The sequence below is a fragment of the Phaethon aethereus genome (genome assembly GCF_964289735.1).
Source record: "Phaethon aethereus genome assembly, chromosome: 2".
Taxonomy (NCBI): domain Eukaryota; kingdom Metazoa; phylum Chordata; class Aves; order Phaethontiformes; family Phaethontidae; genus Phaethon; species Phaethon aethereus.
Window position 1 is genome coordinate 25,149,688 of NC_138582.1, and position 20,058 is coordinate 25,169,745.

Sequence of the window (20,058 nt, forward strand, 5' to 3'; positions counted from 1 at the left end):
GAGAGGGAGGGAAGGCAAACCTTACATATATGACTAGTCTGAGCAGGGAAAAAAAGTAGGAGTGAAAGGTAGTTTACTGTCTTTACCAACTCTGAATTTTGCTTCTGCACTGCAAAACATAAAGATGTCACCAAGTGTCAGATGTCCATGAGTAATATTGCACCCCTGCTCGTTAGGAAGTGGGCTTAGCTTGCTAATCCATTTCACACCATTCACTAAATAGTTTTAATACATCGAAGTTTCTTGTTATTTATTAGTTTGAGCTACATTTGGAACGATAACATAAGTAAAAAATCCTTTCCAGCTTACTGCAGGCACCTTAAAGCACACAGTGTTTTTTTTTTCTTTAACAGATTATCTGCTGACATATTTTTTCTCCTTATAATTATTATGTTTTCTTCTTCGAAGTGTCAGGAAAAATAGGAAGAGATTAGAGAGCATTACTTCCTTACATACTGTTACTCTACATAGACTAATTGCATCATATGAACAAGAGACACAACCAAATGATCCGTTTAGCAAAAAAATAACAGCATTAGCTTTTCATTTTACTTTAAATTTCAAAGTATACTTTGAAAAACCTCAAAACTTCACAAGTGAAGAGTAAAAAAAAAAAAATTATTTTGGATACCTACTTTAATAATAGATGGCATTTTGGAGTTGAGGTTATCATAAGTAAAATGCAGACGAGTCCTGAAGGAACACTTGTACAGCAGAGGTTCCTGGTAAAATTCAATTTTACCACTAGCATTTCTCTTATCAAGACATACTGTGCAGTCAGAAAAGTTGATCATCTTTCTCAGTACCAGATCTGTGGCTTTTAAAAGTAGTATATAGGTTAAAGAAAAAAATATTTATATTTATACTTACATATTTATGCATATATGTACTTATCCAGAAGAAAACAATACAAGGTAGTTGTGTGGTCATTATTTAAATTATAGTCACATAAGCAAGTACTGATTAAAGAGAACAATTTAATTTAGCGTGTCATGAACTTTCAGCTGAACACTTAAAAAGAGAAGACAAATTAGTTAGACGCAATTCAAATTTTCATTCTTTCACTGTACCTTAGATCTGTTTATAAAATAAGATTATTGCTTCGTGTGAGAGCATAAGACCATTATTCATTTTCCCAAAAGTTTTCTTTTGAACATTCCAAAGCAAACAAAAGCTATTATAGTGATCTTAACACAAAACATATTTTGTAATTTTGTTGTATTAGTTCGTAATAATTTTAGCCAGAACAAATAAATGGGCCCAGTGGTCAGGAAACCATTAATTAAATTCCCCATTCTACCAGAGATCTTCTATGTGATCTTAAAATACTCTTACTGTGCCCGAATTCCACCTCTACCAAATGTCAGTAAGAACACTAGACCTACAGAAATACTGTGAACATTGGTAATTCAAAGACTGAGACATTCAGATACTGAAGACCAAGACAAAAATCAAAAAGTTGGTAGTTTTTTCCTGAAAATGTGAAATGAAGCATATCTTGCAATTGGTATGCCACGTTCACTAGAGTGCAGCATGTTTTACTATCTCTCTATCCAGCCTGTTCAGAGAGTTTTAACATCACAAACAATTGCAACAGAACACCTTAACATGTTACTGCTCATTAAAAAAAAAAACAACCAAGAACACAGAAACAGATTGCCTAAGCACTGATGGCCAGCTGCAGGCACAAAATGAAATGCAATCACAGAAGGATGGCAAGTATAAGCAGAGGGGACTACAAAATATGTTATATAATTATCTGTGATCATCCAAGTATAGGTTAAGAATCAATCTATATTATTATAACTGGATCTTCAAACTAAGGACAAGGGAAAATCTGTTAAGAAATTAAAACAGGCAGAAAGTACCTTAATTCTGACATAAAGAGCCATTTTTATTATACGTGCAAATTTCTGTATGAATTTGAGTCCCCCCACTGTGACATCTAAAACCAAAAAAAAAATCTACTCACCAGAGATATCCATAAATGCTCGATCCCAAAACTCATCCACTGTATAGCATTCTGCAGAAGTGATATTGACTGAGAGAACAATATCATCCTCCACATATTTTAATATGAGATTGTTGATCACAATGTTGACATTATTTACAACACGCCTAATCAAACTCTGAACATAGCCTGCAAAATAAAACAAATTCTTAGAAGTTATAGGGAAGACATGATGCCAGATTCATTTATTACTGAAGTCATTACTTCCAACTTGCATTCTTTAAAAAAGAAAATTAAGAAAAAAAACAAGTATCATTGTCCTTTATTTATCCAAAAATCACAGGACTTAATGGCACTGAATGTTGAGGAGTGTTAAGTCAATCAGCATTCTAGAAATACAATAAACTATAGAAAAGGAAAATTGTAAATACTAAGAATATAATAGCTTACAAGATTAATTTTTGGTGGCAACAATCAACTTTCAAGCTAATTAAGAAAATAAAAGACTCTTGATTATTACGGACAAAGAATTTCAATGACATCGACTTTTTTTTTTAACTCAAAAGATATTTAGAAATAGGTTTGGAAAAGTGAACAACAGGTTCTAGGTTACTTTTCAAGTAACCTATATTATACCTATTTGCCCCCTCACCTAGTTTTTTTTTTTTTAAAGTTAACTAAACATTAATATGCCTAGTACTTTTTTTTCATTCTAACAGCTAATATACCCACATCATGCTCAGTAAGACCCCAGTGAGGTATAACAAAATCAATTTCTGTCAACAACCCAAAGAGTAAGCACCTGCACTGAAGCCTGTTGGGAACAAATCCATTTAAATTTTTTCAGACATAATGTGATTGGAAAAATGATCTCGTCTGAATTCCCAGTATGCATAAACACTCATATTTTACCAATATGGTAAAGTAATTAAATACTACCCATATTCATGTCTTATGTATACTGAATGTAACTATGGAGCTAACTCATTTGTGCTGGAAAAAAAACAAGCCTTAAAATTTCTGTTTTAAAATTTATAACGTTACTCACATTCTGTCTGAAAGTACATTTAATACGTGCTACAGAGGTCTAGTTTGGTAACTACACTAAAAAAAGCCGGTTAATGATACAGGTTTAAATCCACAGGTTTCAACAGTAGTTTTTTGAAACTTGCATCAATAAAATTGTTGATATAAATGAGTCCTAATCCAAATAAAATGAACATCAGGACATTGTGAGATCAGTAGGAACAGACTCAGGTTGCTAGTTCCTTCTGCTCTGCTATTCATCATTTTCACTCTTAAATATTATTTTTCACCTTAGAGTATATGAAACATTTTACCGTTACCTAAATGATTTTCTTCAGTTTCACAACTGCAAGTTTACATATTTGACATTAGACATTTTTCCTTTTTCGGCATTCAAAGCCTCCAACTATCTCTTATTAAATACAAAACATGTTTTCAGCTACTAGTAGCCCAATATTTTGATTCTGATCAGGTATATTTCTATGTTTTAAAAGTACCTCAATATTAAAATCTTAATTGTAAAAATACATATCACATTTCTCACCATAACTCAGCTTGCTTCATTTCATACTATTCTTGACCATCCGCCACCCTTTGAGCAAAGCTTGTTCCAGCAGGAAAGAATAGCATTTTAACATCTCCTGCCATCTTAATAGGATTGTCATTCTAGATTTTGTTTTAATACAAAATGTTTTAGATCACTGTCTACAGAAACAGGAAATCCACAAATGCAGTGAAAGATAAAATTTTGACAGCTTAGTACTGTCAGATTTCTAAAAAACTGAGTTTACCTTTTTACCACACCAACCTAGAAAAAACAACCGAAAAATATGTGGAATAACTTGTTTTCAAGTATTTTCTCACAGACTTCTTAAAATGGTAACATATTTTTAGGTTATATGAATTCAGAAAACCAGATGTATTATTTCAATAGTTAAGAGGCATAAGAGACCTATATTCATTACTAGAGTGGTGTAAACTGACCTGTATATAAATAGAGGCTGGCACAAAAGCATTTAGTTGCCCAAGTACAGCATAGAAATATTTTGCAGACTGTATAACTAGCAACTATAAAATCATAACCAGTAATCTAATTATTATTTTAAAGCAAGCTACTAATTTCATTGAAGGAAGTGAAGCTGTCCCTCCACAGATCCAAAGTTCTTTCAATATTTTGCTTTCAAGGGTCCTTCAGTCTAATTTACATTTTCCTGCTTTCCTGTTGTGACCAACAAAAACACTACAAATCCAGGATAGAATCATAGAATCTTTGGGTTGGAAGGAACCTTTAAAGGTCATCTAGTCCAACACCCTGAAGTGAGCAGGGACATCATCAACTAGATCAGGTTGCTCAGAGCCCCATCCACCCTGACCTTAAGTGCTTCCAGGGATGGGGTGTCTACCACCTCTCTGGGTAACCTGGTGCACTGTTTCACCACCCTCACTGGGAAAAATTTCTTCCTTATGTCTAGTCTAAATCTGCCCTCTTCTAATTTAAAGCCATTACCCCTTGTCCTATGGCACAGGTCCTGCTAAAAGAAAGATGGGGACAGACTTATCAGCCCCCTTTAAGTACGGGAAGGCTGCAATAAGGTCTCCCTCAAGCCTTCTCTTCTCCAGGCTGAACAACCCCAACTCCCTCAGCCTGTCCTCATAGGAGAGGGGTTCCAGCCCTCTGATCATTTTGGTGTCCCTCCTCTGGACCTGCTCCAACAGGCCCATGCCCTTCCTGTGCTGAGGGCTCCAGAGCTGAACACAGTTCTCCAGGTGGTGTCTCACCGGAGCACAGTAGAGGGGCAGAATCGCCTCCCTCGACCTGCTGGCCACGCTGCTTTGGATGCAGCCCAGGATACGGTTGGCCTTCTGGGCTGCGAGCACAAATTGCCGGCTCATGTCCAGCTTTTCATCCACCAGTTCCCCCAAGTCCTTCTCGGCAGGGCTGCTCTCAATCCCTTCATCCCCAGCCTGTACTGATACCTGGAGTTGCCCTGACCCAGGTGCAGGACCCTTGTTGAACCTCATGAGGTTCACATGGGCCCATTCCTTGAGCTTGTCCAGGTCCCTCTGAATGGCATCCCATCCCTCAGGTGTGTCAACCGCACCACTCAGCTTGGTGTCATCTGCAAATTTGCTGAGAGTGCACTCAATCCCACTGTCTATGACATTGATGAAGATATTAAACAGTACTGGTCCCAATATGGACCCCTCGTCACTGATCTCCATCTGGACACTGAGCCATTGACCACTACCCTCTGGATGCAACCATCCAACCAATTCCTCATCCAGCAAATAGCCCAGCCATCAAATCTGTATCTCTCCAATGTAGAGAGAAGGATGTTATGGGGGACCACATCAAAGGTCTCATAGCAGAAAAAAAAGAGTTAGTTGTACTGATAGTTTCCAGCCATATTCAGGAAAAGAGCAACAACACTGTCATCTGTATGTCTTTTTGCCTGTATGCATAAAAATAAAGAACAGAATTATATCTTCCAAATTAAACAGGGACCAAAGACTTGATAAAAACTTTGTTTCACACTTCTGTGAATACATTTCCAAACTAGTGGTGTGGTATATTCTTAAAAGTACCATACGGGTACCACATTACTAATTAAGTTTAGCTTCAAATGTACTAGAGTCAGATTCTCATGAGTGAGGATCAGTCTTTTAAGAAAATGAATTTAAATTCTAAGTCCTACTATTCAAAACAAAGTAATTAAAAACATCTGCAAGTTCATGTATAATACAGTTTAAAAAGAACAACAGGGTTTTGTTTTAAATACAAGTTGGAGAAAACAGGTGAGGGTTGCTTCTTATTCCTATAATTTTTAAATATAACATTATGACCATCTTCGCCACTAAAATTCAGGTATTCTGTGACGAAGTAGCTAAAAATACTAGAAAATCTGCAGGAGGAAATTCTCTCCTGAGGTACAACACAAAATCCATATGTATGCTTTTTCCAAATTCTCCAGAACCCAGCTGTAAGAGCTACAAATGCAGTTTCAGATCCAATCCTCAAAAATATTATAGCACTATAGTCCAAAGAGTGGTCTATTGATTCAACAGAATTTATATCATCAGACTCGTCATATCTCAACATCTTAAGTTGAGTTGTCTTAAAAGACAGCAGTGCTCTACTGTTACCAAAGCTACATTTTTACCTCCATCTCTGAGAACACAGCAGAGCTAAAGGACAAATAAATCTTTCAAATTACAACAGTAGTGTGATACCTATAGCCTGCAAAGTCTGAAACAAAACTAAGCAGATGACTCAACATCTTACTAAAATCCAGGATGTGCAAATTAAAGCCTATCAAAGCCATATCCTATACCAGAGAATAAAATCTTTCTATAAGGAGGTCTCTACTCCTCATGGAGGCTGTTGACCACTTAGGATCTCTATATTCAACAGTGTTACTTACGCATCAAAAAACAAAACCAAGACCAACTGTACTTAGAGAACATCACCACATGAAAAGTAACTTACAGTCCATTCCATAAGGTAAGATTTCACTAACGCTCTCTGAATCAGTAGACTTCACTACCAAAATACTCCATGCAGTTGAAAAAGGAACGTGATGACAATGAAGGAGGTGATAGTGCCCTACAGTTTCACAGAAGCACAAAGTACATCTACAGAATCTATCAAATAGTAACATAACAAGGCACCAGATCTGTTAATTTGCCACAGAACTAGAAATACAGTATGTGCAATTCACATGAGCACACTAATCATGAAGAACCACAATATATTCATAAAAGATGACACACAAACCAATTTTCAACACACACTGCGCATCTGTGGAAACACATCTTTTGGAATGTTTTAACTTCATCACATCAACATTACAACAAGTAGACCTCCAGCCTTTCACTAGGACTACACCTTTCCTGAAGGTCCACAGATAACACTGACAGAAACTAACTCGAAGAACCAAAATCTTAAAACTGTCACTGAGGGCAGTACAATCATCCAATTCTTTGGCAAGCCTTTGACTCCTGCTGTTCACAGGTGAGACCCAAAGAACAGAATGCCAAGGAACTGCCAGAGCTGAAGCGCTGTCCATGGTAGGACACAGTGGATGCCAAGAGTCCTGTAATTCCAAGCCACCAGTGTTTATTGGATCTCAGAGCTTTGAGAGAGCCTTCAGATCTGGCTCCTCAAGTACCCATTCCAAAGCAAGATGATACACTGTAATATATAATATTCCACACACTAAATTCCAATGTTCTCTTTTGATTCAAGGCAAGCATAAACTTTCCATTAATAAAAGACAGAAAAAAGCCTAGTACAAAACTGTCATGTCTTTAACCCATCTAAAGTTACATGCCCCAATAAGGCAAATTGCAATTCATTCCAGTACTCTCCAATTTCATTCTTCTGCACAAAACAACACCTTATAATACAAATTTCTGTGCAAACTCAGAGGCAATAGTAATCAGACATATAGTTCATTAGACATTTTTATATCTCCAAAATTCCATCCCAAATTCCACGTCAGAAAAACAAAAAAGGAAAAAAGGTAACAAAAAAGAAAAAAGTGGTGAACATCTTTACCAGTACATACCGCACTCTTTCAGAGTTATTATTCTCATAAAGAGAAAACCTTACCTTTGAAACTGTTATAGGAATTTGAAAACAAAATGGCTGAAAACATACACAAAAAGAACTTATTGTGAACCACTGAGCATTTAATGAGCACCAAAAAACAGAGTGATCTGAAACAAGAGAACCAGAGCAGCAGAAGATAAAATATAATACAATTCCCCTACAACATCTGTCTCATGCTCATCTATCTTGTACTATAAATGAGTTCTGTAAATTTAAGAGTTCGACAAAACGGAAGGAAAAGATATAAGGATTAACCACAGTTTAGTGCAGTTTAGTTCTGTTTATAATATTCAAGTATGTCACTCACTTTCACGTGATTTGTAGGTGGACAGAGATATAACAGTCTAACTTAGACATTGTGGTCACCTGAAAGAAATTCAGGTATTTTCTATCACTCAGATAGAATCCAGCCTCTGAAATTATTGATTACCTGGAGGTAAATCAGGGTCAGGAGAAGCAGATTGCTGAACTCGTCGTGGCTTTACTGCTGATTTCATGCTTTCCGTAGTACTGCGGTTTGTTGAACTAGAACCACAACTATCATGGTCTTCTTGCTAGATGAAAAGAAAGCAACTGAGTCAATCAAACAGAAGAACTTGGTAAAGATTTGGTAAATTAAACTTCTGTTACTGTTCTTCCCATCAATTCAGTCCTGTACATGTATCTAACCACAGGGATTGTTATAAAAACTAGCTGGATAAGAAAAAAATTATTTGCAATTAATACTTTCACTAACTTTTACTTTAAAAAAAACAACTCTCATTTAATTATTAGTTTCAATTGAGCACATTTCATCTAGCTGCATTTCTGCTGAAACATTCCTTCAGAGAAGGAGCCCTGCAGACTACCAAAACAAATATGAGAAACTACCGATTTTATGAGCTTACGTGCGTACACATGAAATCACGTCAGATGGTTCCAAGATGTCAGAGTCACGTCCTTCCTAATACAGCTAATTAAAGATGATTCACGAAGCAAAATATTTTTGCAGACTTCTAAAATAGTAAAACATGGCCCCAGAAAAGATAAATTGACTGAGGGCACCTGCTCATCTTGAGCTTCTATATAGCTTATTCACCTTAAGGAATTCAGAAGCAGGAAACATGGCTTATGATTAGAGAATATGCTATAAGCCTTACAAGATGAAATTCGCAGACACAAGAAAATCTTAATTAGCTGAATTCAGGGTTTTAAATATCTCACTACTATTCCCATTAAATTCCAGAATGACAGTTTAACTACAGGACTAAAGTGCAAGAAAGCCAAGAAAAGTAATGCAAATATTCTTGTAAGTGTATTAGAAGAGCAGGTTAGAGGAAGAAAATTCTTACAAATTTTGACCCAAGACAAATTATCTCTTAGATGTAGCCTCTTGCAGAAAAAGAGCGAAATGCTCTCTGGGTCATGGCACTACCAGGATCACACAATGTGTTCACAAAATAAGGGTTTAGGGAACAGATGTCAAGTACTGCAGTATGAAGTTATAATATTCTTATGTCCTCTAACCACCAAAAAGCAAACAGCTTAAACTGTGCTGGATTTTCGTATAGGATAGATCATGTGTTTCCCTGCATGCTGCCTGGCATTTTTAATAATCTCAGAGAAATTACAGAATGGAATATCCACATAACTTGCTGCTTAATGTTTTTTGCATAAAAAAAAATTATGTTACATGTCAGGATACGTTTTAAATAGAAGTCTACAACTTCAAAAGCAACTGAAGAGACAGTTTCTTTCCTTCTGCTCCATATTTAGAAAAACAGAACACAGCGGGAAATTCTCTGATAAAGTGAAAAGACCATTTCACAAAGAAAAAAGATGATGAGCAATATAATCTTAGCCTGGAAAAGAAAAAATAGCAGGCTGAACTTATTTGGAGAAATTGCAGGAAACAGACCCATTCATACATTTGAAGGGTTGAAGATAGCTTATTTTAGAAGGTTGAGTTATCATAAAGGATTTGAGTTTTTCCAGTCATTAACACAGTATTGAAACAAGCTGTTCGTTGTTTTTTAATTTATGGTTATTTGGCCATTTCAGTCATACATGACTTTCCCACTCCAATGGGTGAAAAAAATGAAGTGGGTGTTTAGCCCCCTGGGGGGCATTTGTTTACTTCCTTATCTCTGATACTGTTCATGGAGGAGTGTGAGTCTCCTGAAGACTCTCTCAGAACTTCTAACTATGGTGCAATTCCATTACAAAGGCACCACTCTCTTCATGGCATACCTGAGCAATAATGACAGCTTGAAGCTCCTGCTTCATCTTTAAATGCAGGGTGACATAAGCCTCTTCATCAACATGTATATGTTTCATAAGAAAAGCTCATCTTTCCTTCACATCTCCAGCTTATAGAGAAAAATTAGACAATGGACTTTTAAGCTGAAATTTTTGAAATAACTTCTAACCATACCCTTTTTCTTGGAAACTAGTTCATGTGTAGCATGAAAATATTTTTTCAGATGAGTCACCATACTGTTAGTTATGTTTTGAATGTTTTGAACTTGCAAAAAAACAGAGACTTCAGAGTGACTAAACAGCTCAGTTAGCACATTCCCTTCTTTCCTGAACTCACTCATGGATTGTACAGAATGCTGTATGTACTATTTAATGATTTGATCTGATAAGATCACATTACACTCGCCTTTTAATATTTATGTTGGCTATGAGGAAAAGAAAGGGGGGCAGGGGGCATGCGGAAGGCATTCAATTTTTGAAGTGTTAATTGTATGAAGCCTGACGACATTCAAGTCTAACTTTTCTATCTGCGTACTGACACAACCATGTTTGATGAATATTCTCATGACTTCATGCAAAGTCTGTGAGATGTTTTAATCATATGAAGTATTACTAACACTTAAAGATGAAATAAGACTCATTTAAGCTTTTACCACCTTCAGAGAGTTAGAAATACACACCAGCACACTGGGGCAGGGTGGGGTGTTTTAAAGGAAAGGGGTGCAGAACCCCTATACTGGACATGATAGGACAAGGGATAATGGTTTTAAACTAAGTAGCTTTAGACTAGCTATAAGGAAGAAATTTCTCACAATGAAGTGGTGAAACACAAGCCCAGGTTGCCCAGAGAGGTGGTAGATGCCCCATCCCTGGAAACATTCCAGGTCAGGTTGGACACGGCTCTGAGCAACCTGGTCTAGTTGAAGATGTCCCTGCTCATTGCAGGGGGCTTGCACTAGATGACCTTTAAAGGTCCATTCTAGCCCAAACTGTTCTATGATTCTATGATTGTGTTAATTTTGAAATAAATTAACCTTTTGAAAGAAATCTTAACCTATAAATACATTCAATACAATAAGCTTTTTATATTTCCCTGAACTGGGAAGTTGTAATGGAAAGTCTGTTGTAATGGAAAATGGTTGCAACCGTTTAGAGCAAGTTGGACCTAAAAGTAATCAAAGAAAAAATGTACATGTTCCAAGATGGTGCCAAAATGCAACACATAAAAATTTATCTCAGAAATATACCTCTGTGACTCAATCCACATGAAGTAACAGAGTATACTTACATTTAGGAAGAATTCAACCTGACCAAACATTTGAACAAAGTTTTTTTTAATCTGGGACAACATCCATTCATTTCCTTACATTACACAATTATCAAAAAAGTTTTAGAGCTCCATGGGGTTTTTTTGAGCATGAATACACACCAGTTTTCACAACAGCTACTGATACTTTATAAAGCAAATGTTGTATTCTTTAATTACTGAGATGATAACAGTAGCCATGACCTTATAGGAACTACATTCCTATTTAGACGTATATCCAAAAGCTTTCTCTATCTACACACTTCTGCTTTATGTTAACTTTAAGAGCACACTATTAATTTCTCAAACATGTGGCCATCTCATAAGCCCAGAAGTAAAACATGTTCATTAAAGAGATGGGAAAAAGTTCCAAGCCAACTGCCAAAACTAGCATAATTATGAAACTATTTAACACTGGAACCAACTAGAGTCACACACTGTGTCTAGATCATAGTGATGTCATCAGAAACACCCAGCCAAAAGGCACTAAAACTACTGCTTCCCATAAATCCACCTCACACTAGATGACAAACATTTTAAAGTTAAAGTCAAAATTATACTGGGGACGGACAGGGAATTACATTCTGAAAGTGCTAATAACTATAGTTATAAGTATGAGATTTGATAAATGCATGTTCATTTTAGCATTAACAAGAGTGTTTCCAAACAACAGTCACAACAGTGGAAAAGTAAAAATACTCATGATGTATCTAGAGAGATGATTTTTAAAGAAAATAACACTCGCTTAACAAAAACACCTTTTCCCACTAGCTTGTATCATAAGTAAAGTCTAGAAAACTTAAATTTTAACATGAGGTCCTGCTTATGGGAGTTGTTATAAAATGTACCTTGGATCAGGACAAATACAAGTTTGCACAACCTTTTCCCTTTTGGCAAATGTGTCAGGCCAGGTACTCAGATGAAATATTTTTGTAAAGCACTATGGTTACACCTAAAACCATGCAAGTCATAAGTAGCATGCTAAAAGACACCTAGGCTAGTAAATTTACATGCACATTCCTCAGTCAATTTTCTACTGCAATATAAAACAATTATTGCAAGATTTGAAGTGAATTACAATTGGCAACACCTGAACACATACAAGATGAGGTTTATTATGATCTCTCCTAATAAACGGCCTTTATTATCTTTGTTCATTATTCTGTTTTCCAAATTTAAAATACATAGTCCTTTTTCTCTTTAAAAAGACACTTTCTCATTTTAAAAATGCATAAATCCTATTTAATGTGCAAGACCTCCAAAATAGGGAGGAACTTAGCTATTTATGCAAATATTGCCCCTCTGCTTTCATCAAATGGAGGTAAAGATAAAGGAAAGTGAGTTCTTTAAAAAAAAGACACAAAAAAACTACACAGGAAAATGTGTAAAAACAATTACCATTATGAATTAAAATTTTAAAACCGAACCAATCCTAAGTACCCACTGCACAAAGCTGAAGAGGATTCTCCACTGTGGTCTTCTATCTTCCTCTACAAAAATTTGATTTTTCTGTTCCTTTGTCATTTCTAAAACAATGAGCTTAATATCCTTTACAAATCAGTAAGGGATACACATTTCTATTTCTGTAAAGTATATCTTAAATTTCAAGATGCAAAAACTGTAGGAAAGGAACTTATTTCCCAATAGTGGACGACTATGCTTATATGGCTGAGTAGTTAGTTGCCTGTGGCAAGACTAAAAGTACTATTCAGAAAACATTCACATAGAACAGGACTTATTCCCAAATTGTTGAGGTATCAACTGGATAGCAGGAGATAAGTTGGGTGAAAAAGTGGCTGGACCACTGGGCTCAGAGGGTTGTGATCAGGAGTACAAAGTCCAGCTGGTGGCTGGTTACTTCTGGCACCCTTCAGGCATCAGTACCAAGCCCACAGTGTTTAACATCCTTATTAAAGGCCTGGAATATGGGATAGAGTACACCCTCAGGAAGGCTGTGGATGGTACCAACCTAAGGGGAGGAGCCAATGCACTGGTGGGCAGGGCTGCTATTCATAGGGACCTTGACAGGCTGAAGAAATGGGCTATCAGGAACTCCGTGAAGTCCAGACACAAACGCCAAGTCCTACACCTGGGATGGAGGTACTCTAAGACTAAGAGCCAAATCGCTAGAAAGCAGCTTTGCAGAAAAGAATCCAAGGGTCCCAATGGACAGCAGGTTGAACATGAGTCGGCAGTGTGCCCCTGCTGCAAAGGCAGCCAACTGTGCCTTGGCTGTATTAGCAAGGGTGAAGGCATGATCCTTTCCTTCTCTTTGGTCCTTGTGAGGTGTTGTGTGGAATACTGCACCCAGACTAGAGCTCTCCAGTACAAGAAGGACATGGATGTCCCAGAACCAAGTCCAATGGAGGGCCACCATGATGGTTAGGGGGCTGAAGCACATTAGCTCTCCCCCTTGGGGGAGATTCAGACAAATAGGGTTGTTCAGCCTGGCAAAGGGAGATGCTACTGTTGTCTACAGCTACCCACTAGGAGGGTACAGAGAAGAGGGAGCCAGACCTTGTGTTCATTGACACTCATCCTGTCACAAATTGGCAAATCTTAAACACAAGTAATTCCAAGCATGACAAAAGCTTTTTCACCAGGAAGGTGATCAAGTATTGGAAGAGGCTGCCCATAGAGGTGGTGGAATCTCAATCCTTGGAGCTATTCAGCACTTGGCTGGCCAAGCTCTGGAACAGCCTGCTCTAATTGTATTTGCTTTGGGCATGAAGTTGGACTAGATTATCTCCAGAGATCATGCCAAACTGCTCTATGATTCCTCTCCATGCAAAACTGAAACAAAAAGTAATACAAGTTTTTAAAAATATTATTCTAAAAATACACTACAAGTTTCATTAAAATGGTAAGCATTTGATTATCTTCCACTGGTATATATTTGTCAAGATGCATTATATACATACACAAATAGACAAATTCATTCATACTACACTTCTGTCTAACCTTGCAACAACACTTCTGCTGGCTAGCACAGGTCAAGCATTACTTACAAACAAATTATCAACTTTAGTACAGCCTCAGTAATTTCACTGCACAATTATCCTGCAAAGAATATTTTACTAAGAGTTAACAACAAACAGAAACTGCAATACAGAAAGAGAAAATTTTATTATTTTTCTAATGAGCAGCAAGCTAGAAGTGTAACAACATTGAAACTGAAAAACCAGTGATTTAAACATGACCTCTGTAAATCTTTTGGAAGGTGTGAGTTAATAGCCTAATGCACACTAACTTTTAAATTATATGCGTATACGTCTATTTATAAATTATGACAGTATAAAATACTGAAAAGAATCAGACCAGGTTACTATTTTGTAGAATATTTAAGGAGTTCTGCATTGTGTATGGAAATTACATATAGTTTATACAGATACACTTCAAAAGCCTGCCCAAGACAGTCCATTTTCTTTCACTGTTACAAAACCCAATTTTACATCTTTTCAAACTGGCAAATCACATACCTCAGGGTGAGTACTCAGAGATTAAGCCGTGTCTTTCTCCAAGGCAGATGAAAGCATGATGGAAAGTCTTTATTTTTCTACTTAATTTTTTTTTCAGTACTATGTCATATAGAAACGTGTCAAAAATCAACTCTTTAAATTATGTACCAGACTAGGATGGAAAAATACCACGGAATTTTGAGCAGAGGTGCTGTGGCAAAGCACCTTGATGGGTGGGGAGGAATAAACAAGAGTAACATGGTTAAGAATAATGGACAAGCTGGAGCAATCAAGAAATAATTTAACTAGGTGTTGGCCTATTTGCATCTTGTTGCATGTGATCTCAGCTGATGTTAGATTCTGAGAAACAAGGAGTAGCAGTGACCAGCAAGGCACACTAAGATACCTGTACTAGATGAGGAGGTCACATCCCTCACTCAATCTGTTATCATTAACCATGTTTTGTTAATTCTATATTAGCATAGCACAATGTGCTCTGAAATAGGGATTTTTAACTCATACCTCTATGAAAGCTGTAGACAGGCTAAGACGCTGCCACAGCAGCCCCAACTGAAAGCCAAGAAGCTTGTAGGAAGTCTGTTACGGCAGTAACATCTCACTACTGTTTTGATTAGCTGATTATCCAAGGTATTTGAGAGGCACATTCCTTTGTTTACAAGAAAGGGAGCTGTAAGAGTCTGAAAGGCTATGGTGATAAGGCCATAGAGCCAAAGACAAATAAAACAGGCTATTCTCACTAAGTGCTCCTCAGAAATACACCCCAATTTCTCAACACCCAAGACAGAGCGACAAATAAAATGAGTTTGCAAGTCTTTTTGAGGGAAGTGAGTTGTACAAACATCTTCCTTCTATTTTGGAAGAGAAGTTGTATTATAAACTGTTAACTGATCATCTAGTAAAGTTTCTGATATATTTATTGTGTTTTAAAAAGAATTATGAGGCCACCTACCATGATGTAAGTGCTTTTTACCAGAAATAAACATCTCAAAATGGCTTTTCTGCAATTTCTCCTAGGATAAGCTTTTTAAAGATTTCACTCTTCCTCATGTTACAGGAAGTTTGCCCAGTGCTTTGGTTTGGCTGTATATGGGTGGGGGCATCTCAATTCTGTAACATTATTCTGTGTTTGTTTAACACCTAGCACAGACTAGAGCTCTCAAAGCTACAAAGAAGAAAACAACAAACAGTAAGAAATATTACAGTAGCAACTGGCAGCTATATTCAAGATTTGGCATTACTACAGAAGGAAGGATGGAAAGGATGAAAAAAAGGCAATTCCTAAATGTTTGTTCCACAAAACTCACAGTGCACAGAACTCTAACTCAGTAATTCTCACACCAGGGTGGCCTGAAAGGAAAGCAGTCGGGAGAAGAGACACAGCAGAAAGACTAGTGCTAGGTGAGCTCCTTCAGCAAAACTGATTATGTGGGGCATCCTTGACATAGGAGGTATGTGGGCTAAAAAGGGTCCTTCTGCCCCACATACTCTCTGTGCCTGGAAATGAGAAGGAAGAGTGGCTGAAAGAGTTTATCCTGAAGGACTGGGAAGAAAGACTGACAGGACACACACTCGGGAGAACAGACTGCAAACATGAGAAGAAAGGAGACAAGAAGTGACCTACATTTTTATTCCCTTTTCTGACCTGTGTTCAGAAACAATCAACTCTAATAAAATTAAGAGTGTTTAAAAGAACTGATATCTATTAAAAAACCAAAATTCTCCTGAAAATTAAGTCTGAACAAAAATACATATTTCAAGTTGAAACAGTTTATCTCCATACATGGAGACTCCAGAACACTTGGACTGTTCTGCTGTCATCCAGCCTAATGCATAGTTCAGGGGCTGTTGTAGGACCCACAGACAGGTCCAGCCACTGAACTGGTCAGCACCACAATAAATACTTTTTTCTTACACCACTGCATTTCTTCTGTGTACAGTAATGGTGTTGAAGCCAGTTTGCATTTTTCGTGTGATATTTTTGAAGACACTGTATAGAAGACTGACATGCTTGTTATGGGTCCCTTGAAATATTAAGGATAGTTAAGCACTATTTCTTTACCATTTATCAAGTATGTTGTCCTGAACACTGCAGGAAGATGGAAACACCATTGTGAGCATGGCTCTATCACATCACTGATTCATTAAACAACATCTGGGAACCATTAGCAAAACCTTGTCCCATTCATGTCACTTCCTATTGTAATCTGTTCCACCTGTTAACAGGCTAGCAGTAGTCCCCAACCCTATTTCAACTGGCCCCAGACTCTTCACCAGGATGTCACTTTCCATTGTGGTGGCAGATTATGAAGGGTACTTGTTTCCCCCATTGTACTAGTGGGTTGTAGTTGCAGCTCCATTTACACACTTTCTTTAGGGGGTACTTTTCCCTAACACATTTCCTGCTGCAGTTTATTAGAAAGCCAGACCCCATGTGCAAGAACTCCCTCCACCAAGCACCTGCCAAAGATGTAGTAATAATTTTTATTACAACATAACCTTGCTACCCACTTCCTTCTGAGGAAGGTATAATACTGTCCAGACCAAGTTTTCCCCTAATTCCAAACACCATTGAGCAGCATACCCACAGTAGGGCCCCAGCAAGTTGAGAAATCCCCAGCTCTCAAATTTCTAACATTGGGACAAACCTCTGACACATGACAGAGGAGTCCTGAGACACAAAGCTTTGCCTGGAGAACTTGCTATCCAAGCAAGCTCTTTTCATTGTGGAGCATATTTTGGGCAGTGTTTGGCTTTTGGCAGCTGCTGGGGCTGGGAAGAGAGGAAAGGAGGTAATGAAATGGCAATGGGTTATACATGCCAGTGTCAGAAGGAGGAATATCCCCATTAGCATCTTCCCCAGCTACCACTGATTTTCATAAATTTATAGGTTATTGTCCTTAAAGTGACTAATTCTCTATCGAAATTGTTTGAAGCTAGTCAATAGGTTCATAATTTGATGGACCGGTGCAAAAGAAGAGGAAGAAAAGACGGCATCGTCATGCACATCTGGTTTCCTTGACTGAAATGCATTGGGGTCACAGATTTTAGCCCAGCTGTCCTTTCCTCCTCAGTTATTGTTTGAGATGGGTCCAGCCCAAAAGCAGGCTTGTGGCCATTCTCCATAGAACATGCACACAGGGAATTCCTCCCCAGCTGGGAATGGCACTTTTCATGATATTTTTGCCAGTGCAGGGAAGCTCAAGTAGGAATGAGATTCCTCAGCCATGGGCACAGCAACACTGAAACTTTCTACAGCTTTCACTGCATTCTGCAAATCCAAAAGCGTGAGGAATTTCATTAAAGAAAAAGTAAGATCTCAGCATACAATACAATCTACAGCAGGAGATTGGAACATTGAATGACACTAGTAAAAAGTTATCTCCAGCTATTTAGTTGTCTCAAGCAAAATTTCCATAAAAACAAGATGGTAATTTTATCAAAATACTTGTATTTAAACTTCTAATTACACATTAATAGCTCTACCGTATTTATAGAATACAAAGTTTAGAAGTGAGTTGTTATTTTTGTTCTTTCTTTTAAGGTTAACTTCAGATACCACTTCGGGGGAAGAAGAGATTTTCACCAAATGTAATTTATCAATTACATCTTATCTAAATAACATTAGTTAATAAAACTAATGGACTAAACTACAAAGCTGCCTGAGTGGCTGCAAAAACTTCCTGGTTAATAAATGTAGAAAAAGTACACGTAGGTGCAACTTATTTAAAACATGCACATTAAGGAGTTTTTACTTATAACCAGTCATTTCTTTTGCAATTGTCCACCTGTGATGTGTACTCCATTTCAAGGATTTTATTGCTATTTATAATGCACTGCTTTTTAAATAAGAAAGCTTTTGAAACATTACCTTAAACCTAAACAAACAATAATTTATCTTCTAAAATAGTCAGCAATCTATCACACAAAACCACTAGAATGCTCTATATTAAGAGAAGTGTAGCTGTCAACGCTACATTATAATTGTTGCAAAGTTTTACAAAAGACCTCTATAATTATAACATACCATGTAAATTTTTATCACATCAGTTAGTTTAAAATACAGCATGCCTCCTCTCAGGCAGTAGGGACTTTTTACCAGGATCCAGCATTTATTACTCTTTCTAATGACCACCATGTGCATGCCACTTCCTTCCTTACACAAATTTTGACATTCAAAATTCTTCAAATGAATATACTTTCCTTGGTAAAAGCTAATCAGAAGGGTTGCTTTGGTTGGTTGTTTGGGGTTTTTTTAATATAAATTTAAGAGCAAAACCCCTTCTCACAAATCTGTGCCAATCATTTCAAATGGAAAATAATTTTTCTTTTATCCCTGGTCTAATTTGCAATGAAAGAATGCGCACAGGTTTAAAATGAGGGAGGAAAATGAGCGTCAGCAAGAAATGAAGTTGAGTGCCCCACGTAACAAAACATACAAATATTCTGAACACAGCTGTGGGGGGCAAGACTGTTACTGTTTGGTGCTCAGCTGCGCACTCCAGCCACATGCAAAAGTAAGAGATTAAAAATTGGATAACAGGATGGAGAAATAAGATTCACAGAAGAACTTGGGGGAAAAAAATATGTATGTGGGAAAGTCAAAAGCCTGGAAACATCCTCTAATCTCATATAATGCCAAGCAGGAAAGCTCGGGGAGGATTTAGTGTGGAAGAATAAAATAATGTATCTTGTTTCATATTAAAATGTGGAATATCATCTGCAACAAGTCTACTGAATAACATAGGCCAAAGAATATATTTAAAGCCAAACTTACAGATATTGTCTTAAATATATAATTCATCAGGTTTTTAATCTATTTATTTACATTAAGAAATGTGTTTTATAAATTTAAGTTTGACATGAGTAATCCCAGGTAACACACCATTAAGTCATCAACTCATTCAGGTATCTTTAGCATTTATCATTTTACACGGTATATATTTGTTGGGATGGTGGATAGTTTCAGCTTCTTCAAAAACTAACTTAAAGCATACTACCCACAATACTATAAATTCATTTAAATTCAGCTGCATTCATACCACATGAAAAGAGAGATTTTCTTGACTAATGCTTTTTATCTGCAGTCCTGAAGAGCAGTTGCAACAGATAATTCCATTACTCAGAAGGCTAACCTCTCACTGCACAAAAAAAGTCTTGATCTGAATTTTAGGTAATACCAATAACTTAAGGACTAAGACAATCCAGGATTGTCCACCCATGGCAATCAGCCAAAGATCAGGTTCATGCTTTAGCACTCTCCTGTGGCACAGACCACAGTCCATCCACTCCTGAATCCACCATAGACAGACACCCTCCACTTACTCTTTCCAGGCAGGTCTCCTCACTACGGTCTTTCCCCTCCTTCCCCACTTCAAGCAATCTGTGGGCCAAATATTTACTCCACATCTCACAGAGTAGGTTGAGCTGTATTTTACTTGTGCTTATC

General features: G+C 37.1%; 1 protein-coding gene across 1 annotated transcript in view; it reads right to left on the reverse strand.

Annotated features, from left to right (window-relative positions):
* Positions 1–20,058, reverse strand: part of VPS13B (vacuolar protein sorting 13 homolog B) — a gene marked incomplete at both ends in the record, with an annotated part of 485,525 nt that overhangs the window by 428,893 nt on the left and 36,574 nt on the right. Inside the window, 3 exons of the mRNA XM_081996267.1 lie at positions 636–817; positions 1,973–2,140; positions 8,020–8,143. Coding sequence (XP_081852393.1) covers positions 636–817; positions 1,973–2,140; positions 8,020–8,143 — 474 coding nt within the window. The remainder of the gene's footprint in view (positions 1–635; positions 818–1,972; positions 2,141–8,019; positions 8,144–20,058) is intronic.